At 41.0% G+C, this 25,573-nt stretch overlaps 1 protein-coding gene across 1 annotated transcript; it reads right to left on the bottom strand.

Annotated features, from left to right (window-relative positions):
- On the bottom strand, positions 1-25,573 carry si:ch211-106n13.3 (vWFA and Collagen domain-containing protein). Its single transcript, XM_021613379.2, has 30 exons — positions 25,440-25,573; positions 25,055-25,176; positions 24,306-24,866; positions 23,993-24,155; positions 23,622-23,853; positions 23,277-23,450; positions 23,036-23,113; positions 22,888-22,899; positions 22,692-22,778; positions 22,507-22,560; positions 22,349-22,402; positions 22,202-22,255; positions 21,844-21,897; positions 21,449-21,499; positions 21,287-21,340; positions 20,644-20,697; positions 16,054-16,107; positions 11,792-11,836; positions 11,517-11,570; positions 10,855-10,908; positions 10,619-10,672; positions 7,714-7,785; positions 7,192-7,227; positions 7,048-7,092; positions 6,867-6,899; positions 4,236-4,382; positions 4,061-4,115; positions 1,678-1,872; positions 1,462-1,539; positions 1-1,249 (listed from the first exon to the last, which is right to left on the bottom strand). The coding sequence occupies exons 2-30, from the start codon at positions 25,146-25,148 to the stop codon at positions 1,062-1,064; spliced, it is 2,886 nt and encodes a 961-aa protein (XP_021469054.2). The 5' UTR covers positions 25,149-25,176; positions 25,440-25,573; the 3' UTR covers positions 1-1,061.

Here is a 25,573-nt window from a genome sequence, read left to right as displayed (position 1 = left end):
CAAGACTACAACAGAAGTTTATTCAAAAAAGACTTCACAGTCAACAGTGTTTTCTCTGATAAGAAAATACAAGGAGAAATGTATTCATTTGTTTTGAAAATGTGGAAATCAAAATAAGAAAGTCAATTGTAACAGGCCAACAATATTTGAAAAGTATACTACAAACTGTATCAAAATAGCCCATTTGATATATTAAAACATATTTTGGGAAAGAATAATAATAAGAAGGATGGAAGTTAAATCAGGAAAAACTGTTCATGGTTACTACAGACAGACGACGCATACTGGCAGTAAACATGCTTGTTTCCATCCAGCAGGAGGTTCACTGAACACTGAGAGGAAAATGCAGAAGTTGTGTAACAATAAGCATATCTATGATGACTAGGACAATAAATATGTTTATACCCGTAGAAGTGAAGCAAATTAATGACTGACAAGCTTGATTGAAAAGGAAAATAAATTACTTATAAAAGTAATTTCTACATATAAAAAATATAGTACTTTGTAGTGAAGAGCTAGTAGTTTTAAAGTGAAAGACTTCTGATGCAGAGTCGTATGTTCCTAGTGTTGCTCTTGAACATACAGTAAATCATTTGGGAGAAAACTTTTTCACAATTGCTACCTGTCACTCCAGATCATGTTTAATGCTTTGGATCCAACAAAGAGGTAGTTTAACTAAGGCAGTGCAATTCTCATTGTAAGTTTCTATACCTCCTCGACACTGATAGACAGTAAAAACAACATTGTCACTCGGATATTATGAGCCAGTGATGGGGTAATAATATCCCTAATCCCCACTTGTCCTCATCACTTCTGCCTGTTCACTGAATTACCCCTGGCCTGAAGACAGTGTCAAACAACCCTGTTTGGCTGGATACCAATTTGCGTCACTTTGTTGCCCTATATCCTCTGTTTCTTTATCTCAAGTTTGAGTGGATCATCCCACATGAAACAAAGGGTTAACTCACTCACTCCAGCAGCCCTTGATTTTTCAGTGAGCAGTCTTTGACTTAGTTAGTCTCAAAATGTCAAATTAAAATGTCCTGCTTTCCTTGTGAGGCCTAGAAGTTGGGTCCTTTGCTGTAGCGTTCCTCTCTGAAAATAGCCTGGTAGCAGGAGGTGGGGTCACATACGCCATTGGCCCCAGGAGGGCCACGCTTCCCTGGGATGCCGGGGATTCCTGACTTCCCTGGTTCACCTGGAGGCCCTGAGACACCGTGTCCGTCACTGCCTCTGGGCCCCTGGAGACCTGCAGAGGTGGAAGATAAAGACACAAAGAGTATAATTGTTTATCACATATCCCTGACAGCCACAGGGACAATCTACAGACTCCTACACATGTTGATCAATTGGTCAGACAGTATGTTGGTCAGTATTCAATTGTAGATGACTGGTATAAATTTGTTTGTGAAAACATGAATAGCATCACTCAACATTCCTACAAGAAGTGGGGATTCTTACCTGCTGGGCCGGGAGGACCTGTCAACCCTGTGTCTCCATCTCCTTTGGACCCCTTTAACCCCATTGGTCCAATATCACCTGCACATAAGAGCATAGCAAAAACAGCCAGCAAGGTTACTTAATCCCAAAACCATGGAATTGCAATTTACATCAACAGCACTACATAGACTGAAGTAAAATTCTTTGACCGTCAATCCCTGTAACCCACTGTGTTACCTTTGTGCCCATGAGGCCCCATCCGGCCTGGCTGTCCTGGGTAACCCGGTAAACCGAGCGTGCCAGGGTACCCTGGCGTTCCACTGGGGCCCTTGGGGCCGGCCGGGCCTGGCTCACCAGGTGGCCCCTTCACTGTCTCACACTGCCCACATTGACTTTTTGGTGCCATCATTGCCAGGAGCTGCGGCAGCTGATCTGGATAGGGAAAATTAGCATTTATTCTGTATGCAGCACACAATACTAACTAGTCTTGTTTCTGTATTGACACAAAGTACATTGTTGCAATGACCAGTAAGCCTATGACATTTCTTTAGTTTGGAGCCAGATCCTAATTTTCAGGACTACTGTCGGTCTGTTATTGTGTAATCTCTCCAAGAGTGTTACGTGTCAAAAATAGCAACTTGTTCTGACACATGCCCAGACACAGTGATTAGGAAACCATGCACATTGCAGAGGATGCGCTTTTGTCACCAAATTGCAGAAATGAAACCTGCATTGGTGCGCTAGATGGAGGCGTGCTGCTGTACACATACAGTGCCTTGCGAAAGTATTCGGCCCCCTTGAACTTTGCGACCTTTTGCCACATTTCAGGCTTCAAACATAAAGATATAAAACTGTATTTTTTTGTGAAGAATCAACAACAAGTGGGACACAATCATGAAGTGGAACGACATTTATTGGATATTTCAAACTTTTTTAACAAATCAAAAACTGAAAAATTGGGCGTGCAAAATTATTCAGCCCCTTTACTTTCAGTGCAGCAAACTCTCTCCAGAAGTTCAGTGAGGATCTCTGAATGATCCAATGTTGACCTAAATGACTAATGATGATAAATACAATCCACCTGTGTGTAATCAAGTCTCCGTATAAATGCACCTGCACTGTGATAGTCTCAGAGGTCCGTTAAAAGCGCAGAGAGCATCATGAAGAACAAGGAACACACCAGGCAGGTCCGAGATACTGTTGTGAAGAAGTTTAAATCCGGATTTGGATACAAAAAGATTTCCCAAGCTTTAAACATCCCAAGGAGCACTGGGCAAGCGATAATATTGAAATGGAAGGAGTATCAGACCACTGCAAATCTACCAAGACCTGGCCGTCCCTCTAAACTTTCAGCTCATACAAGGAGAAGACTGATCAGAGATGCAGCCAAGAGGCCCATGATCACTCTGGATGAACTGCAGAGATCTACAGCTGAGGTGGGAGACTCTGTCCATAGGACAACAATCAGTTGTATATTGCACAAATCTGGCCTTTATGGAAGAGTGGCAAGAAGAAAGCCATTTCTTAAAGATATCCATAAAAAGTGTCATTTAAAGTTTGCCACAAGCCACCTGGGAGACACACCAAACATGTGGAATAAGGTGCTCTGGTCAGATGAAACCAAAATTGAACTTTTTGGCAACAATGCAAAACGTTATGTTTGGCGTAAAAGCAACACAGCTGAACACACCATCCCCACTGTCAAACATGGTGGTGGCAGCATCATGGTTTGGGCCTGCTTTTCTTCAGCAAGGACAGGGAAGATGGTTAAAATTGATGGGAAGATGGATGGAGCCAAATACAGGACCATTCTGGAAGAAAACTTGATGGAGTCTGCAAAAGACCTGAGACTGGGACGGAGATTTGTCTTCCAACAAGACAATGATCCAAAACATAAAGCAAAATTTACAATGGAATGGTTCAAAAATAAACATATCCAGGTGTTAGAATGGCCAAGTCAAAGTCCAGACCTGAATCCAATCGAGAATCTGTGGAAAGAACTGAAAACTGCTGTTCACAAATGCTCTCCATCCAACCTCACTGAGCTCGAGCTGTTTTGCAAGGGGGAATGGGAAAAAATTTCAGTCTCTCGATGTGCAAAACTGATAGAGACATACCCCAAGCGACTTACAGCTGTAATCGCAGCAAAAGGTGGCGCTACAAAGTATTAACTTAAGGGGGCTGAATAATTTTGCACGCCCAATTTTTCAGTTTTTGATTTGTTAAAAAAGTTTGAAATATCCAATAAATGTCGTTCCACTTCATGATTGTGTCCCACTTGTTGTTGATTCTTCACAAAAAAATACAGTTTTATATCTTTATGTTTGAAGCCTGAAATGTGGCAAAAGGTCGCAAAGTTCAAGGGGGCCGAATACTTTCGCAAGGCACTGTAGTTCAACAGGATACTACTGTATGCATAGACCTACAGTTACCAACATAGTCACTATTTTGAAACGGCATGGATATGTGCACTTGGTGAAAAAACAAAACAATGGACGATTGCCTAAATTCCTAGCAAGCATTTTGAAGTTTATCATTTTTAACAGCAGAAAATCTTCAAGAATCCATACAACAGATAATGGTCATGCTCATGCATAAAATAAAAAAGCAGGAAACATACTCCGAAGAACATTAGCGCAAAGCTTCATCAAGTGGTCATCAGTTGGTGGCTTCCCCTGAAAGACAATACATTCACATCAGTATGCTGGTAGTTAATGAGCTGGTAATGACTCTATTGACATTTTTGGGCAAATGGCTTTGACTCGAGTCTAAAGGAACAGATGCGGTCAACTCACAGGTTTGCCTGGGTATCCCAGCTCTCCTGGTTGCCCTGGTAACCCATCTTGTCCAGGAGAGCCGCGAGCTCCAGCAGCTCCCATCAGACCCACTTCCCCCTTCCTCCCCTCCGCCCCTCTGGCTCCAGTATCTCCTGATTGGCCTTTCTAGTGGGGGACAACATCACAGCTAATTCAGTTGGTGTATTGTTGTATGTTTGCAAACATACGAGTATGCAAACAATTAAACAGACAGCAGTCTGTTGAATTCACTTGACTTTTGAAAGCAATGTCTGCATAGGATGGTGTCATTCTGTTCAATATCTTTTTTATTTAATTGAATATGTTCAATGTAAAGACGGAGGGGGAATTTCCAAACCACATACACTACCATTCAAAAGTTTGGGGTCACTTAGAAATGTTCCTGTTTTCAATGAAAACATACATGAAATTAGTTGCAAAGGGAATAGGAAATATAGTCAAGATGATGACAAGGTTATAAATAATGATTTTTAATTTAAAGAATAATTGTGTCCCAAAACATTCCTATATTTGCAGAAATTACAGCCTTGCAGACCTTTGGCATTCTAGTTGTCAATTTGTTGAGGTAATCTGAAGAGATTTCACCCCATGTTTCCTGAAGCACCTCCCACAAGTTGGATTGGCTTGATGGGCACTTACGGTCAAGCTGCTCCCATAACTGCTCAATAGGGTTGAGATCCAGAGACTGTGCTGGCCACGCCATTATAGACAGAATACAAGCTTACTGCTTCTTCCCTAAATAGTTTTTGCATTAGTTTGTCACTGTGCTGGTCCTGTTGTAGGAGGAAATTGGCTCCAATTAAGCGCCGTCCACAGGGCATGACATGGCGTTGCAAAATGGAGTGATAGCCTTCCATCTTCGAGATCCCTTTTACCCTGTACAAATCTCCCACTTTACCACCACCAAAGCACCCCCAGACCACCACATTGCCTCCACCATGCTTGACAGATGGCGTCAAGCATTCCTCCAGCATCTTTTTATTTTTTCTGTGTCTCACAAATGTTCTTCTTTGTGATCCGAACACCTCAAACTTCGATTCGTCTGTCCATAACACTTTTTTCCAATCTTCCTTTGTTCAGTGTCTGTGTTCTTTTGCCCATCTTAATATTTTATTTTTATTGGCCAGTCTGAGATATGTCTTTGTCTTTGCAACTCTGCCTAGAAGGCCAGAATCCCGAAGTCACCTCTTCACTGTTGATGTTGAGACGGGTGTTTTGCGGGTATTATTTAATGAAGCTGCCAGTTGAGGACTTGTGAGGTGTCTGTTTCTCAAACTAGATACTCTAATGTACTTGTCCTCTTGTTCAGTTGTGCACCGGGGCCTCCCACTCTTTCTATTCTGGTTAGAGGCAGTTTGCGCTGTTCTGTGAAGGGAGTAGTTCACAGCGTTGTACCAGATCTTCAGTTTCTTGGCAATTTCTCGCATGGTATAGCGTTAATTTCTCAGAACAAGAATAGACTGACGAGTTTCAGAAGAAAGGTCTTTGTTTCTGACCATTTTGAGCCTGTAATCGAACCCACAAATGCTGATGCTCCAGTCTAATGAAGGCCAGTTTTATTACTTCTTTAAATCAGAACAACAGTTTTCAGCTGTGCTAACATAATTGTAAACGGGTTTTCTAATGATCAATTAGCCTTTTAAAATGATAAACTTGGATTAGCTAACACTACGTGCCATTGGAACACAGGAGTGATGGTTGCTGATAATGGGCCTCTGTAGATATTCAATTTAAAAAAACAATTTTAAAAAAATAAATAAATCAGCCGTTTCCATCTACAAGAGTAATTTACAACATTAACAATGTCAAAAACAAGGACATTTCTTTTTATTTATTTTAATTTTAATTTGACCCCTTTTTCGTGGTATCCAATTAATAGACAAGTAGCTACTATCTTGTCTCATCGCTACAAGACAAAGGTTGAAAGTCATGCGTCCTCCGATACACAACCCAATCAAGCCACACTGCTTCTTAACACAGCGCGCATCCAACCCGGAAACGTCGGAGGAAACACCGTGCACCTGGCAATCTTGGTTAGCGTGCACTGCGCCCGGCCCGCCACAGGAGTCGCTGGTGCGCGATGAGACAAGGATATCCCTACCGGCCAAACCCTCCCTAACCCGGACGACGCTAGGCCAATTGTGCGTCGCCCCACGGACATCCCGGTCGCGACCGGTTACGACAGAGCCTGGGCGCGAACCCAGAGTCTCTGGTGGCACAGCTGGCGTCCAGCAGTACAACGTCCTTAACCACTGCGCCACCCGGGAGGCCACAAGGACATTTCTAAGTGACCCCAAACTTTTGAACGGCAGTGTATGTCTGTTTGTTTTCATAGACCATAAGGTTCTCATGAGAGAGTAGAGAATGCAGAACTGACTACTAGATACATTTCCCTTCCCTTCATCAGAATTTGTTTCTATTTGTTAGCATGATAGGACAAATCGTCTTCTAAATACACCTTCTGTACCATAGGTGCACTTTTCAATTACTCATTGTACAACTGAGAAGTTACATTTGTAAATTGAACTTCGACCTATGTCAAATGAAAGGATAAAGTAGAACATGAACTCTCTAAGATTAAATGAATCAGATCAAACTAGTTAAACTCACCTCTCCTTTGCTTCCTTTGAGTCCAGTTTCTCCCTGCAGTGGCAATCATTCACAACATGAGGATAAAAACACTGAAATAAATGGATGGTCTAAAAGGCAGTATGAATATCCTTTAGTTACAGTATCATTGATGCATGCTTCCTAAACAGAGTTAAGAGGTGAAAGGTTAAATGTTACATACGTTTGCCCCAGTGTTCCCAGGAACTCCATTGTTACCTCTCTCACCCTGGAGATATAGGAGGGTAAGGGTGGTGATGAAAAACACCATTCAATGCTGTTGCTCATAATATAACATACATTTCAGATTGCTTGTATTGTATTATACCTGGCTTCCTTTGGGACCAGGTTCACCAGTTTCCCCCTGAAAACCATGACAGATATGTTATCTCGAGTCAGTCATATTATTCTTTTTTATTATATGTATTTGTTTACAAATTGAACCTTTATTTAACTAGGCAAGTCAGTTAAGAACAAAATCTTATTTCAGAATGATGGCCTACACCGGCCAAACCCGGATGACGCTGGGCCAACTTTGCGCTGCCCTATGGGACTCCCAATCACGGCCGATTGTGATACAGCCTGGATTTGAACCAGGGTGTCTGTAGTGACGCCTCTAGCATTGAGATGAGGGCTTGTAAGTAAGCATTTCACTGTAACATGGGCACATGTGACAAATACAATTTGATTTGATTTAGACCGCTGCGCCAATTGATAACAGTTAGGACTGTACCAAAAACCAAAAAGCCATACTCTACTCTAGTTAAGTTACTTTTGTAATGTAGTTTATACATAACTACTTACTGAATCAAGCATATGTGAAAGTGTTTATCATTTTGTAATTCATTACCTTGTGACCTTTGAACCCTGGCAGTCCTCGGTCACCAGGTAACCCTTGAACCCCCTGCTCTCCCTCCAGTCCCTGGAGAATCAACAAGAAACGCATTCTTCATAATGGCTTCAACAAAATATAACAGTTCCACTACTGTATAACAACATACATGTACAGCGGCATCCGAAAGTATTCTCCCTTGGCATTTTTCCTATTTTGTTGCCTTACAACCTGGAGTTGGGGGATTTGTATCATTTGATGTACACAATATACCTACCACTTTGAAGATGCAAAATAGTTTTTATTGTGAACCAAACAAGAAATAAGACAAAAAACAGAACATGAGCGTGCATAACTATTACCCCTCCAAAGTCAATACTTTGTAGAGCCACCTTATGCAGCAATTACAGCTGCAAGTCTCTTGGGGTATGTCTCTATAAGCTTGGCACATCTAGCCACTGGGACTTTTGCTATTTCTTCTAGGCAAAACTGCTCCAACTTCTTCAAGTTGGATGGGATAGTCATGGGAAGTCATACCACAAATTCTCAATTGGATTGAGGTCTGGGCTTTGACTAGACCATTCCAAGACATTTAAATGTTTCCCCTTAAACCAGTTAAGTGTTGCTTAGGGTCATTGTCCCACTGGAAGGTGAACCTCCGTTCCAGTCTCAAATCTCTGAAAGACTGAAATGGGTTTCTCTCCAGAATTTCCCTGTATTTAGCGCCATCCATCATTCCTTAAATTCTGACCAGTCTCCCAGTCCCTGCAGATGAAAAACATCCCCACAGCATGATGCTGCCATCACCATGCTTCCCTGTGGGGATGGTGTTCTCGGGGTGATGGGAGGTGTTGGGTTTGCGCCAGACATAACGTTTTCCTTGATGGCCAAAAAGCTCAATTATAGTCTCATCTGACCAGAGTACCTTCTTCCATATGTTTGGGGAGTCTCCCACATGCCTTTTGGCGAACACCAAACATGTTTGCAAATTGTTTTCTTTAAGCAATGGCTTTTTTCTGGCCACTCTTCCGTAAAGCCCAGCTCTGTGGAGTGTAGGGTTTAAAGTGGTCCTATGGACAGATACTCCCATCTCCACTGTGGAGCTTTGCAGCTCCATCTTTGGTCTCTTTGTTGCCTCTCTGATTAATGCCCTTCTTGCCTGGTCCATGAGGTTTGGTGGACGGCCCTCTCTTGGCAGGTTTGTTGTGGTGCCATATTCTTTACATTTTTTAACAACGGATTTAATGGTGCTCCGTGGGATGTTTAAAGTTTCTGATATTCTTTTAGAACCGACCCCTGATCTGTACTTCTCCACAACTTTGCCGCTGACCTGTTTGGAGAGCTCCTTGGTCTTCATGGTGCCGCTTGCTTGGTGGTGCCCCTTGCTTAGTGGTGTTGCAGACTCAGGGCTCTTTCAGAACAGGTGTATATACAGTGCCTTGCGAAAGTATTCGGCCCCCTTGAACTTTGCGACCTTTTTTTTCACGCCCAATTTTTCAGTTTTTGATTTGTTAAAAAAGTTTGAAATATCCAATAAATGTCGTTCCACTTCATGATTGTGTCCCACTTGTTGTTGATTCTTCACAAAAAAATACAGTTTTATATCTTTATGTTTGAAGCCTGAAATGTGGCAAAAGGTCGCAAAGTTCAAGGGTGCCGAATACTTTCGCAAGGCACTGTACTTAGGTTGGAGTCATTAAAACTCGTTTTTAACCACTCAAAAAATGTATTGTTAACAAACTATAGTTTTGGCAAGTCAGTTAGGACATCTACTTTCTGCATGACACAAGTAATTTTTCCAACAATTGTTTACAGACAGATTATTTCACTGTATCACAATTCCAGTTGATCAGAAGTTTACATACACTAAGTTGACTGCCTTTAAACAGCTTGGAAAATTTCAGAAAATGATGTCATGGTTTTAGAAGCTTCTGATAGGCTCACTAACATAATTTGAGTCAATTGGAGATGTACCAGTGGATGTATTTCAAGGCCTACTTTCAAACCCAGTGCCTCTTTGCTTGACATCATGGGAAAATCAAAAGAAATCCGCCAAGACTAGAAAAAAATTCTAAACCTCGACAAGTCTAGTTCATCCTTAGGAGCAATTTCCAAATTCCTTAAGGTACCACGTTCATCTGTACAGAAACAGGTACAAAAGTAAAAGGTTTGGCCATAATGACCATCGTTATGTTTGGAGGAAAAAGGGGGAGGCTTGCAAGCCGAAGAACACCATCCCAACCGTGAAGCACAGGGGTGGCAGCATCATGTTGTGGGGGTGCTTTGTTGCAGGAGGGACTGGTGCACTTCATAAAATAGATGGCATCAGGGGGAAGGAAAATGATGCGGATATATTGAAGCAACATCTCAAGACATCAGTTAAATCTTGGTTGCAAATGGGTCTTCCAAATGGACAATGACCCCAAGCATACTTCCAAAGTTGTGGCAAAATGGCCTAAGGACAACAAAGTCAAGGTATTGGAGTGGCCATCACAAAGCCCTGACCTCAATCCCATAGAAAATGTGTGGGCAGAACTGAAAAAGCGTGTGCGAGCAAGGAGGCCTATAAAACTGATTCAGTTACACCAGCTCTGTCAGGAGGAATGGGCCAAAATTCACCCAACTTATTGTGGGAAGCTTGTGGAAGGCTACCCGAAATGTTTGACCCAAGTTAAACAATTTAAAGGCAATGCTGCCAAATACTAATTGAGTGTATGTAAACTTCTGACCCACTGGGAATGTGATGAAATAAATCATTCTCTCTACTATTATTCTCTCTACTTAAAATAAAGTGGTGGTCCTAACTGACCTAAGACAGGGAATTTTACTGACTTTAAATGTATTTGGCTAAGGCGTATTTAAACTTCCGACTTCAACTGTATAGCATCTTTCACCTATCCCCACACAGCTGAAAAATACCTACATTCAGTCCAGGTGTCCCAGGATGTCCTTCTGATCCACGTGCACCTTGGGCCCCCTACACATGTAGAGATGTGTTAACACACACATTAACACTCCCAGAACACACACAAACTACATCACGAAAAGCACATGTACATAACAGAATACATACACAGACAAAGTATATGCAGCTCATACATACACACACACTCACTAAGGATAGGGGAAATGCAGTAGCGGCAAGAATTCACTAGTTACCTTTGAACCTTCAAGTCCGTAAGTTCCAGGTGGACCAACCGGACCCTGAAGACCCTGTACATGAGTGAAAATTCAGTTTTTAAAACAATGGCTTAATCATCTGTAAGGCATAATGAAATGAACCTCATGAAAATAATGTGATTTTAAATCATGTTAAATTCTGAGGACTAGACTTTATTATAGATCAAAGGCGAGGCAAATAGTTACTTTTATCACACCAAATGGTATAGCGACAAAAACAAATTGAAAGATACACAGAAAATAATTGGTGAAGAAAATGGTGAAAATGTGAGAATGATTTGAAATCACATGACAATACAATACAATGTCCTCATTGACTTTTCAGTTCTTCTAAAGTGGTCATGTAAGCCACAAGTCGGATAGAAGAACCTCAGTTCAATTCAAGCATAGAGTTGCAATGTCTTGACATTCCAATTGAGGGCAGCAAAGTTGAGGTTCAGCAATGACACTTAAATGTGCTGTACAGTTCCTACTTACACGTACATTCCTATTTTGTGGAGGATCTCACTCTGAATTTTGCAGAGAAGCGTTATGGAGCAGCAAAATAATTATTTAATTTTCAATAGGGTGAAAAGAAAAGAGAAGAAAATATGTAATGAACATCAAGCATACTGTACTTTCAGGTCCGATCCGTCACCTACCTCTTGTCCTTTTGGTCCAACCAGCCCCTCTTGTCCGGGTGGGCCTCTCTCCCCCTTGTAAAAACAAGGTCAAATCAAATGTATTAAAAAGGCATTTTATATTGTTTTCAACACACGTTTTACAGTTACTCTTTCACTGAATATTTCATTAGTCATTTGCTGTCTGAGGAGGCAAAGAGAATGTCATAATGACACAGAGGGTGAGCCAACCAAGTCATTGATTGCGCCATGGCCAACTACTGGATTATTTTGTCTAAGTTTGATCTGTTTATTACCCGAGGTCCAGCAGGCCCCATCTGCCCAGGAAGGCCTCGGATTCCCTATGAAGATTATGAAAAAACAGAGATATCACACTCAGGAGAACTATGAAAAAGGCAAATATCTACAGTACCAGTCAAAAGTTTGGACACACCTACTCATTCAAGGGTTTTTCTTTATTTTTACTATTTTCTACATTGTAGAATAATAGTGAAGACACCTAAACTATTAAATAACACATATGGAATCATGTAGTAACCAAAAAAGTGCTAAACAAATATATATATATATATATATATATATATTTAATATATTTGAGATTCTTCAAAGTAGCCACCCTTTGCCTTCATGACAGCATTGCACACTCTTGGCATTCTCTCAACCAGCATCACCTGGAATGCTTTTCCAACAGTCTTGAAGCAGTTTCCACATATGCTGAACACTTGTTGACTGCTTTTCCTTCACTCTTCGGTCCAACTCATCCCAAACCATCTCAATTGGGTTGAGGTTGGGTGATTGTGGAGGTCATCTGATGCAGCACTCCATCTCCTTCTTGGTCAAATAGCCCTTGCACAGCCTGTAGGTGTGTTGGGTCATTGTCCTGTTGAAAAACAAATGATAGTCCCACTCAGCCCAAATCAGATGGGATGGTGTATCGCTGCAGAATTCTGTGGTAGCCATGCTGTTTAAGTGTACCTTGCATTCTAAATGAAACAGTGTGATTGTGTGACACCTCCACACCATCACAGCTCCCCTCCATGCTTCACGGTGGGAACCACACATGTGGAGATCATCCATTCACCTACTCTGCGTCTCACAAAGACACTGCGGTTGGCAACCAAAAATCTCAAATTTGGACTCATCAGACCAAAGGACACATTTCCACTGGTCTAATGTTCTTTTCTCGTGTTTCTTGTCCTCCTGAAAGTCTCTTCTTCTTATTGGTGTCAATTAGTAGTTGTTTTCTTGCAGCAATTAAACAATGAAGGCCTGATTCACAAAGTCTCCTCTGAACAGTTGAATTGTGTCTGTTACTTGAACTCTGTGAAGCGTTTATTTGGGCTGCAATTTCTGAGGCTGGTAACTTGCAGCAGAGGTAATGCTGGGTCTTCCATTCCTGTGGTGGTACTCATGAGAGCCAGTTTCATCATAGCAACTACACTTGAAACGTTCAAAGTTCTTGACAATTTCCGGATTGACTGACATTCATGTCTTAAAGTAATGATGGACTGTCATTTCTCTTTGCTTATTTGAGCGGATCTTGCCATAATATGGAATTGGTATTTTACTAAATTGGGCTATCTTCTGTATACTTCCCCTAGCTTGTCACAGCACAACTGATTGGCTCAAACGCATTAAGGAAAGAAATTCCATAAATGAACTTTTAACAAGGCACACCTCTTAATTGAAATGCATTCCAGGTGACTACCACATGAAGCTGGTTGAGAGAATGCCAAGAGTGTACAAAGCTGTCATCAAGGCAAAGAGTGGCTACTTTGAAGAATCTCAAATATAAAATATATTTTGATTTGTTTAACACTTTTTTCATTACTACATGATTCCATGTGTTATTTCATAGTTTGTGTTCACTATTATTCTACAATGTAAAAAATAGTAAAAATAAAGAAAAACCCTGTAATGAGTAGGTGTGTCAAAACTTTTGACTGGTACTGTATATCAATAAACATGTACAGTATCATTTCTACAGCTCTATTTCAGCACAGCTGAGGGTCTCTTACTGCTCTTGAAATATCCTGGAAACTGGGAAGAAAGCTGTATCATGATGATGATGATATTGTGCACATGAAATTAGAGGCCCACTTTCTATTTCCAGTTCCCATGTTTACCCGGCTGGCAATGACCACAATATCAACCTAGTTTACAGCCAGTCAGAGCTTTCACCCATTATCTACAGTAAGTAATGACACTCATGGGACTTAGGGAGGGAGCCATGATGATGATTAAAGTTAGCAGAGAGGACAACATAAACTGTTAGTTCCACTCCTTGTGATGCATTGCAGGATTTTACAGTTGTAGGATGGCTTGGCTGACTGGCTCATTAGGACTTTCATACATTTTTCAATACAGTTAGATTTTACTTGATTTCCCCATAAACAGGAACATTGTAATTATGGGCAAAGTGGCACAGCAGAATGGCATCTGAGGGCACTGGCCACCACACCTAAGTTCAAATAGTATTTGTTTTCTTTCAAATACTTTGAGCTTGATTGGAGAATGGCATGCGAGGGCACTGGCTACATTAGCTACATGTCGAGCCACAGGGTTTCATGTTGTGCGAGAGCCATACTACAGGCTCGTACATTTTTGGGGAGTCAATATTTCATGGTATAATATTTATCAAACTCCTCGTGCTATTTTTGGTAAGCACATTAGGTGCTGCATCCATTTTCAAACAGACCAGCTTAAATTCAATGTTGTCTGTGAAATGCTAAAAAAAAACAGGCTTGCATTGCATTAGACAGAGACCAGATAGACAAATACAGTTGTCAATATAATCGTCTATCTCCACCTGGTGGCCTTTCAGTGGTCTCTTTAAATAGGTTGAAAACAGGAAAGAACGTCCCAATGTTTACCTCATCCACCTCATTGAGGTGAGAACTGGTAGTTACTAAAGTATTTTTGATTAGCCTCTAGGACTAGGTGTACTTCTGCATTAATCATTCATTTGATCCCACATAACCCTTGTTTACTCAATGCAGTGGAGGCTGGTGGGAGGAGCTATTGGATGACGGGCTCATAGTAATGGCTGGAATGGAAAAAATAGAATGGAGACCTCCCTGACCAAGGCCCTTCTCCCCCGATTACTCAGTTTGTCCGGGCAGCCAGTTCTAGGAAGAGTCTTGGTGGTTCCATACTTCTTCAATTTAAGAATGATGGAGGTCACTGTGTTCCTGGGGACCTTCAATGCTGAAGAAATGTTTTGGTACCCTTCCCCAGATCTGTGCCTCGACACAATCCTGTCTCGGAGCTCTACGGACAATTCCTTTGATCTCATGGCTTGGTTTTTGCTCTGACATGCACTGTCAACTGTAGGACCTTACATAGACAGATATGTGCCTTCCCAAATCATGTCCAATCAATTGAATTTACCACAGGTGGACTCCAATCAAGTTGTAGAAACATCTCAAGGGTGATCAATGGAAACAGGTTGCACCTGAGCTCAATTTCGAGTCTCATAGCAAAGGGTCTGAATAAATAAGGTAATCTTCGTTTAAAAATATATATATTTACAAAAATAAAAATACATGTTTTTGCTTTGTCATTATAGGTTATTGTGTGTAGATTGATGAGGGGGGGGGGGGGGGGGGGGGGGAACAATTTAGTCAATTTTAGAATAAAGCTGTAATGTAACAAAACGTGGAAAAAGTCAAGGGGTCTGAATACTTTCCGAAGGCACTGTACGCAGTATTTCCAAAGACTATGAAAGAGGAGACTGAATATTACATCATAGTGGTTCTCATAATATTTATATGGTTTGGAAAAAGGAAATTAAGGTTGTTAGAGATCAACACTTAATCTTCTTTAGTAGAAACAAGGTAGTTAGTGGATGTAGGCTACATATGGATTACACACAGATGCTATCAGGTCTTTTTAGCAATTGGTCAAAATTATTTTTAGTGAAAGGTTTAACCCAAAGACAGATTCTGCCAAGATGGGTGTGGTTATTGGTGCTCCCTCAGCCAGCTGGTTCAGATTCTGGCCAGGGGCCACAGTACCACACTAAAACATTAGCTGCATATATTACTCAAGGTTTTCATGCTCCTATTGTGGACAAGGAGGAAATGTGGCTTAATTTTTTTTTTTGTGGACACGGTAGGGACAATGTTTATTATTTTATGTGTTATATCAATGTGTATTTTAATTTTTCTGACAGATGATAAACATAGACAAATAAGCTTAGACATGTTTTTATGTTTAATCATATGAATGGTTTTCTATACACCAAGTGTGGATCCTGGGGTCATGTATACACCAAGTAGCAAACATTGTGGTTGGATGAACACCACATTTGGAGAAAAATCTACGCAAACACCATGACTATTTTGAGTTAAAAGTCCTTAATGTCATTTTAGGTGACTTTATAAACGATCCATGGTTTTAGTGTATATTGGAAAAATATAGTTGCTATGATCATTTAAAGGGAGCAGGTAGTAGAATGCATAGGATTGGATGAGGATGATGAGTAAATGGACTGGCTTAGTGAATGGTTCCAGCTTTTATTAAGAAATAACGTTTCATTTGAACAATGAAGACTCACCAGAACTCCAATCTGTCCATCACCACCATGAACCCCAACGTCTCCTTTCTCACCCTAAACATAATAAAACAGAAGTATGATATTCGCATACTTGATATACTGAAATAGCTACTGTAACATGTGAAAATATCCATTGAGCTTTGAGACAGATGACCGCCTCAAGTTGGGGGGTTTCCATACCCCGTCAGTGAAGTTTAAAACTATCACTCTTAACAAAAATGTTTAACAAAAAATGTATTCTAAATCCTCACTAACACAACATACACACTATTCATTTTCCAAGGTGAGTGTAGAGTGCAGCAGTAGAACAGAGTGCACGAGAGAAGAGACGGTCCTTCTCAAACACTCATACACCTCCAACATAGGTTTATGATATAAACCACAGACCACAGTACACGCTGCTCAGTCAGGTTTTCAATAATAAAGGAGGTAAGCAGGGAAAGCTGTGGGTTTATAGGTCCTGACACACAGAGGGCAGCTTTTGAAGTGCTTCGCCTTCCTGAACATCTAACAGGCACACGTGCGACAAAGAGCCTATCATTAGCAACATAAGAGGTCTGTATGATCTTATAAAAAGACATGGTAAAACTGTAATGGCTGTAAATATTGAGGATGACAAGTGTTGATTATGGCTTTCAAAATGTGTAACCAACACAGTGTGGGAGATGTTATCCAGAAAAGGAGTTAGTATCTACCGTCAAACTTATTGAATGCTCTTCAGTTTTAGCCATGCTAACTACATCTCTGCAATAATGCATGTTCAATTACATAAAAGCTCAGAAATTAAAACTGCAACCAAGGCATGAAATCAAGAATAACCCTGTTATCAAAATCTCAAATTACATAGCACCCAAAAATGCTATAATGAATACTGCATACTATATCACAATTACTCATGTGATTCGCCAAATTACAAGACATTAGTTACATTTTTAAGACACTGGAATCCTATTTTGGAACACTCTTAGTAAAAAGGGTGTTGGATGTTGAATTGTGTTCTTGTCTTGTGTGTTTTAAATATAGCATTGATTACTGTACTCACATACAGAATGAACGTGTTCTGAACAAGTTCACACAAGTCAGTCATCAATTTAACCTTTCATGTCAATACACGGAATCTATCTATTTTAATCTAAAATGTTGGTTATGCAAAATGAAAGTCTGAAAGATTGTTGAAAATGCTAAAGTGTATCACATCAATCACACATCATGGTCAAAACTTGATTGAGTATGAGTCACTTACAGTGGGGAGAACAAGTATTTGATACACTGCCGAATATGCAGGTTTTCCTAATTACAAAGCATGTAGAGGTCTGTAATTTTTATCATATGTACACTTCAACTGTGAGAGACGGAATCTAAAACAAAAATGCAGAAAATCACATTGTATGATTTTTAAGTAATTAATTTGCATTTTATTGCATGGCATAAGTATTTGATCACCTACCAACCAGTGAGAAATCCGGCTCTCACAGACCTGTTAGTTTTTCTTTAAGAAGCCCTCCTGTTCTCCACTCATTACCTGCATTAACTGCACTTGTTTGAACTCGTTACCTGTATAAAAAACACCTGGATTTCTGGATTTTTGTTTTAGATTCCGTCTCTCACAGTTGAAGTGTACCTATGATAAAAATTACAGACCTCTACATGATTTGTAAGTAGGAAAACCTGCAAAATCGGCAGTGTATCAAATACTTGTTCTCCCCACTGTGGGTACTCCTTCCAAGATTTCTAATCTCTTCAAAGTATTGTGATTTTTCATGCACAGGAAGGAACAATGTTTCTCCCCGTGTGGAACGAAGCATTCTATTTGACATGGATGTTTAGGCAAGATTGTGCAAAAATGAGTATTCTTCTCTTGCTTTTGAGGCTGTGCCTTACTCTAAAGCAGGGCTCTCTAGCCATGTTCCTGGAGAGCTAGCCTCTTGTAGGTTTTCAATCCAACCCTAATCTAGCGCACTTGATACCATTATATTAACCAGATACTCCAGTGACCGCTCTATCAATTTAAACAAATATCTTCAAAAATGGAAAGCAGTCGGGAGGAGGCAAGACCATTCTAGCAAATGAGAGGGCAGAGACGCGTGTGAACAACAGGCACAACTCCAATATAAAGTGTTTTTTCTCAAAGTTGCCAGGATGTCATGTGACCTACTTATATCAGTACATTCATAACAACCTAAGCATTACGAAACATCTATTCAATCAAATAAGCCACACGTAGCAAATAAACCATTACATTTTTTGTTAACCAAAGTCAACACTCTCATTGAACTCCGTACAAAACCTCCTTGAGTGAAACAAAGAAACAAAACTGCACCTGCTAGAGAAAACATATTTGGGGCCCAGTTATCCCTCTCGTCTTGCCTCTTCCTCTCTGCTGATTCTAATAATTAGCTGGTTGATAATCTGAATCATGTTAGTTACAACTGGGGTTGGATTGAAAGCCTACAGGAGGGCCAGCTCTCCAGGGACAGGATTGGAGAGCCATGTTTTAGAGTAAGGCACAGCCTCAAAAGCAAGAGCAGAAAACCCATCTTTGCACAATCTTGCTTCATTCTACATGCGGCGGAACATTGTTCCTTCCCGTGCATGAAAAATCACAAGAACTTATTTGATACAGGACCTCACACCAAGCTGTTTTCTGAATTACAACAGGAATCCTTTGTAACTTAAAACTATGAAATTATTTCCACACAACCATTTTTACTCATCTAGGATAGCAATTACCCAAAACTTTATGAGACTTCATCTGACATGTAACTTTCATTCAAGTTTTACATGGAATTTTATGCATGCGTCTCAAAACATTCCTGTGCATTTTGATCCAAGTGTAGCCTGGTACTGATAGACCTTTTTTCCTATTGTTGTCAATGCAAGTACGCTGGCTGGTTAAACCAAACCTCTCCGACATCTAAAGTATGGTGTGTCTGGTTTTTACAGCTGCTGTGTCCTGTGAGCTTCAGGGCCGTGATTACAGAGTGCAGCAGCCAAGCCCGCTGCAGCGCCATGCCGCACTGTGAAAACCCAACCCAATGAACAGGCTTTCATCTGGGCCACCACATCAAACCAGTCGGTTAGCTGATCATGCACTGGATCCAGACCAGCAGGCTAGAACTGGGGGTGGGACTGGGGATGGGGAGCTGGGCTGGAAAAGCTGGGGTTTTGCTTGAAGAATTATTTGGGGACCTTGGCTTCTAATCCAAAATGAGAGGGAAGGTTGGGAAAAAATGTATATAAAAAAAATAAATATTTAGGACACATTTAGCTGATAATAAGCCAAGGAGTTCCAAAAAAAGTATTTATTCATTGAATTTGAGCGAGAGGATGACCATTAGCCATGACAGTGACTCACTGCAATTACAAACTACACTCAAAATAATATGTCACCAAGATAAATATTATCTGTGTACAGAAGATTTTTACAGTTAAATCAAATGGTGGCATCCCTGGTGTTTTACATTTTCAGCAAACCAGTGTGAGGTTTCACTTGTACTTTTCATGGTTACAATGCGCAAATGTCACATCCCTCACAAAACCGTTCCTTCTCCAATTGCAAGACGACACAAACATCTTACTAAGCCAAGACCTTTATCAAAGCTACTTTACGGGTAAGTGTGCATAGTTTAATAAGCCGGTAAATGGTAGGGTGTCACTAATTTACACCACTCCAAAAGGAAGGGACATGTTCCCTGGGCGATAAACAGATGCTGGGGCAGATGCAGAGCTCTGAAAATAGATTGCAGGAACAGAAGCCACGCTCCGCTCTGCAGCGCTCACCCCTCATTATAGAACACCGAACTCACGCCAGGTAGCGAGCCAGGTTACACATACTACTACTGGAAGCTGAAACGATCCTTTGTGTCCCTGGATCTCCTAGATCCACTACAGATCCAGCCCACACACCACAAAGTTCCCTCAGGAAAAATAAACCTTTTAAGTCTAAGGCTAGTTTACTAGGTACTGATGGGCATATGAGTATTCATTGAATATAGCCTGCATTACAGTATGTAGTTGAAAGCATCATCAGTTCAACATCTAATTAAACACAGGGTTATAGGGTTTAGCTACAAAAGTAATTATCCACAAATGGGGTAATGAAATGATCCCCATTCATTAAAAAAAATACAAAATAACTGAACATATATACAGTTCAAATCTGGGTAACCTGCTTCCTGTTCTTTCCAACCAAAGCAAAGAACATCAAATATACTTTAGTCAATGTTTACAAGTGATCTAACAATGTTCCTACCTCCCGCACCCACCACCTCAACTCTAGAATTAGCTTATGCAGACTTTCCGCCACCTAGACTAGCTTGTGGAAGTGTCTTTATATAGAACTCTGAGTGAAACTCTAACATTTCAAACCTCCTCCTATGGAACCACCGACTCCATAGAAAAAGGAAAGATTAACCACAAATATTCCCTCTGAACCCCCCCCCCCCCCCCCCCAAAAAAAAAGAAACCCACAGATATCATCTCTAACAAGATGTCACATAGCTCGCAGTCCCTTGCATGTCACATCTGCCATCGCCTACGGACGATTCCATGTCACTTTATGAGGGAATGTGAAATGAAATCTCAACTCACCTTCACTCCAGCTGGTCCAACAAAACCATCCTTTCCTACTGGCCCTGTGTCCCCCTGCACAGAAAACAACATCATTTCAATTATAAAATGCTGTATAGTAACCCTGGACTTCCCTCTGACCAACAAGCAAACTGATACTGTACTGTTGTCATTGGATGTTTTGTTGTACAGAATAGGGTTGGGCCAACATGATTCAATCAAATATTGTGATGTTTTATATTGGCGTTAAGTGCAAGACTACTCTATTTGAACTTTACAAATCAAAAAAACTGTTCAGTTTTATACGTTAGGGTGTTGTGTTGAAAATGAAAATATGTTTAAAATTAAGTCTAAATGAATACTCTAAGCTTTATTTTTTTCACCATACTGAGGTTATTTAATGAGAATGTGACTTTAATATAAAAATAAGCATAAAAATTGCAGTCTGGAACTATCTAGTCATTAACGGTGCAAAGTTATAAACAACGGATATCACAATATATTGTAGAAGAGGTCTCCTTAGATATCGCCCAACCCTAGTACAGGATAAATAGCACTTCTCATACAGCGATGAAGAAAATGCTGTTGAATACCAGACAGTTCCACACCTTACACAGATATGAACATGAAGGTCAACATACATAATAGGTGTATACAAGCTTACATGTGGTCCATGCTCCCCTGGTGGTCCCTGAGCTCCTGCTTCACCTGGACTTCCCTGTACATATGAAAATGTTGGAGAAAAAATGTCTGCATTAAAGAGTCAACAAAATATAGCACTACATTCAATTGCCATAAAATATTTCTGACAAAGTTTGTCTCTTACCTTTTCTCCTGGAATTCCTGTGGCCTCCAATTTAAGTTGTCTCTCTGGTCCCTACAATGGAAACAGTCTTTTAAAACCCTTGTCCATTGGCACCGCCACCATTATATGGTCTTTAAGACCTGACTCCCTCGGAGTATGTAGTGTGTTATTAAGGTAGTCTGAGAATACGTCTATCGTCTACAAACACTAAATTAAACTGGATATTGGCATTTTGTTTTCATCATTCATGTCTACACTACTTGCACCTGCTTAGTAGTCTGCCTATTACGCTGGGCTGCTCCCACAGCCGTGTGTGTGTGTGTGTGTGTGTGTGTGTGTGTGTGTGTGTGTGTGTGTGTGTGTGTGTGTGTGTGTGTCTCTCTATAATTACACTTTATTAAAGGGTCATGACTCACTGTAGGTCCTGGAGGGCCAGGTCTGCCTTCAAGGCCTGGTGCTCCCTTGTCACCCTGCAGCCAGGATGAATCAGCTCAATCACAAAGACATGACCTCAATTCAAAACTACAGTAACATGGTTTAGGCCCGGGGCCTTTAGATCTAATAGCGAGATCAAATCAAATCAAATTGTATTTGCCACATACACATGGTTAGCAGATGTTAATGCGAGTGTAGAGAAATGCTTGTGCTTCTAGTTCCAATCATGCAGTAATATCTAACAAGTGATCTAACCTAACATGATGAACCATACAAAGAATTATGTGATATGAAAATTATTTGTTACAGTATATTGTGAACCTATCTCATGATGCTTACTTTGGCCCCATTGAGTCCTGCTTCGCCCTTATGCCCTGGTATGCCCGCTTTGCCCTAAGTTGAATAATGAAACCAACATTACAAACACAGTGGCAGTAAGTATAATCAGCAAAATGCAGAAATTGTAGTGACATATATTTCACTCACATTGTTCCCATTCTTCCCGAGTTCTCCTGCCATTCCACGTTCACCTGGCTTCCCCTTCACAAAGAAAATTAGCAACAATTCATCAGAATCACCATACTGTTTGATTGATCCTCATGTTTTGAAATGAGATATATTTAAGATAGATAGCCAGTACTCACAGGCTTACCGTCAGGACCAGGTGGCCCCTCCCTCCCTTTCTCACCTCGGAAGCCCTACAGGGTTCAAACAGACAAGCTATGAACTAGAGATTTACATACAGTCATCCATCTGATGGAGTTGGCATTTTGTTCTGTACAGCTGTTTTGTCATAAATCTCTCAATCAATTTATGATTTAATTATCACCATAGGCCCAGGAAGACCAGGAGGCCCAGGTTTCCCCTGAGGGCAGTTACAGCTCTCCACTGCTGCAGGTTGTCTTTCCAGAGGACACTGGGAGCAGAAAACGATTTAATATAACAGGAACAACCCAACAAGTCTACAAATGTAATGTAATAATTACAATGTAATGTAAAGACAGACAACCAACAAACATACTCACCCTGTCATCCTCCTGTATAGAAATAAATAGAGAACGATAATGATATGAAGATTAAATTATCTTTGCCCCCCCCTGCCTTCAATAGAAACCTTCAGTGACATGTGGAAGTAAATTATGAGTCTCGTAGTTACAGTATCATTACACTCACCACAGAGTATATTTCACACGCTGTCTCTTTCTCACTTTGCTCTGGATCGCAGTAAAGCCTCAGTTTTTGTATCTCAATCTAAAGAAGGATTACAAGACGAACATAGTCATGTTACTGTGTCATTATAGTAAAAAAAATTCATCTAAATATAGAAGCTCCCTTAAAATGAAAGCAAACCATTATTTGTACATATATGGTTGTTGCATTTCTTCAAGTTTGCACAACACCCATTGTTACTCACAGGAACAGTTGCTTCCATCTTGACCTTCTTGGCGACCTGTATCTTTCCTTTGATGTAGATGGGAAATACAGGTTCTAGTAGCTGCTCCTCTATCTGCATGTCGTCCAGGTAACAGATGATACGTCTGGGTTTAACAAGCAGCTTCAACTGGTGCCACTCTGAGTCAAAGAGTCTCTGTAGAAAAAGTAAAACTTGCTGAGTAGGTAACTATCATTTCAAAACATAAAGAGCTGGTTTCCCCAGACACATTTAGCATGCGTTTTAGTCCAGCACTAGGATTAATATGTGTCCAGGAAACCAGTCCAAAGGTGTTGGGGGTCGTTATGTCAGTGTGTTTCTATAGACCTTAATTCCTCTGTCATTGAAAATGACACACTGTTCTTTCTTGTTGACACTGGTGGTTGTGCTGGTGAAGATGACTGACTTGTCCAGTCCATTGAGGGTCACAGCGAACTGTTTCAGCCCATCCTGAGAGAGCACTCTGATCAGGTCCAACTTCAAATGGTTGGTGGGGCTCTTCAGGCGTAGAGTGGCCACAAACACATAGGAGGGAGGCAGACCCTCAGGGAAGATGGCCCTGGAGGATCAATAAAAATGGCTTATACTGTATGTAGAAGTGTGTTACAGAAATCTCATGTGAGCTCTAAGGAGTTTACTGTCAGAGTGTGTGTGTGTGTGTGTGTGTGTGTGTGTGTGTAAACGGTCAGTCCCCCTACCTGGTGCTGTCGGTGAGGTCCAGTCGGGGGCTAAGCAAGTAGGAAGTCTCTGACATCAGCGAGCCCTGGACTTTCTTTGCTTTCATGTCGATCTGCATTCTGGACAGCAGCTCAAATCCCTTTACATTGGCTGTTCCAGGGATCTGCATTGGGCACACAGACTCTGAGAGAGAGACAGACAGACATAGAGAGCAAGTCAGTTTAGACCACAGTTATTTCATCTTGGAGGTTTATGACACATGCACTGTGCATTATGGAAATGTCTCAAAATAAGCTATCTAAGCTATCATTAGCCTCACGATCCCAGACTCACCCTCACACAGCTTCTGCTCCATGGCGTCTCGGATGTTAGCGATAGAGCTGTAGTCCTCAGCGTAGAGAACATATGTAGAGGGGGGATTGTTGGCCATGGACACCAGCTCGGAGTTGGTGATCTCGTTGCCCACGCCCACAGCGAACAGGATAATATTCTGGGCCTTGGCTTCCACGGCCGCGTCCACCACGTCGTCCTGGCTACGGCCATCTGTCAGCACCACAGCAATGCGGTTCCTGGCAGGCTGTGTGCGGTTGGAGGACGGGAAGACGTGCTGCGTGGCAAATTTGATGGCCCTGCCCGTCTGGGTGTTGCCCCCCAGGTACCCAATGGTGTTGATGGCGCTGACCAGTTCCTGGCTGCTCAGGTGTTTGCCCAGCGGAATCTCCAGACGGGGCGTGTCGCTGTACTGGACCACGCCCACCTGGGTGTGACGGGAGCTCACGTCAAAGCCTCTGGTGATATTGACCAGCCATCGTTTGGCCAAGTCAAAGTCTGGAGTGCCCACGCTGGAGGAACCGTCGATTATGTAAACCAGGTCGTTTGATGCTGTGCTACAGCCTGGAATCAAGGAAAGAAGAAATCTTACCCACCTCGCTGGCTAACGACATCAAAACCAGTCTTTATAAATCTGCATTAATATGACAATATTGACATTATAGGCCTGTGTACAGTAGTAATATTAGTTAGAAATTGCAGGCACAATGTTAATCATTATCATTAATTGCAATACATGAAAATGTATTTACCCGCTTGAACGTCAACATCTTCCACTAAATTATCTCCCCTCAGATGTGGAAGGAACATCCATGTTAATACGGATCCTAATATCCATTTCTTCATTGTTGATCAACAGTACTGCAAAGTTCTCCTTGAATTAAATGAAGATGGAGGATACAAACTAAATGGCAAAATACATATTGTAAATATGTAATAAGCTAGCAAAACATGATTAAGCCAATAATAGCAAAACATGTAAAAATGACTTTCAAAGTCCCATGCGATAAATTAATGTTGTACCCAAAACTGCACATTGATTGTACATGTTTTACAGGAATATCGATTTGACTTTTGTCCATTACTCCAGTACATTTTTAAGAGAAACTTTAACAATTGTTAAGACAGTTATCTTACCTTCACTCTTTACTCATCAGCTGCCAATATACCAGTCATCAATGTAAATGCAAACAGTCCTGCAGTAACACAGCGCGTCTAGATTTACTGAAACAGGCTACTTACTCCCTGCTGTACAAGATGACAGGCTGTAA

Source organism: Oncorhynchus mykiss, chromosome 8 (assembly GCF_013265735.2).
Source record: "Oncorhynchus mykiss isolate Arlee chromosome 8, USDA_OmykA_1.1, whole genome shotgun sequence".
NCBI classification, from domain to species: domain Eukaryota; kingdom Metazoa; phylum Chordata; class Actinopteri; order Salmoniformes; family Salmonidae; genus Oncorhynchus; species Oncorhynchus mykiss.
This window is presented reverse-complemented; position numbering and strand designations above follow the sequence as displayed.

Excerpts from the sequence above, each read along its gene's own strand:
- si:ch211-106n13.3 (XM_021613379.2), bottom strand. The coding sequence starts at position 25,148 with ATGAAGAAATGGATATTAGGATCCGTATTAACATGGATGTTCCTTCCA. Across the intron at positions 4,116-4,235 it reads TGGGATACCCAGGCAAACCT|GGGAAGCCACCAACTGATGA; the intron begins GTGAGTTGACCG and ends ATTGTCTTTCAG. Across the intron at positions 1,540-1,677 it reads GGGGCCTCATGGGCACAAAG|GTGATATTGGACCAATGGGG; the intron begins GTAACACAGTGG and ends TCTTATGTGCAG.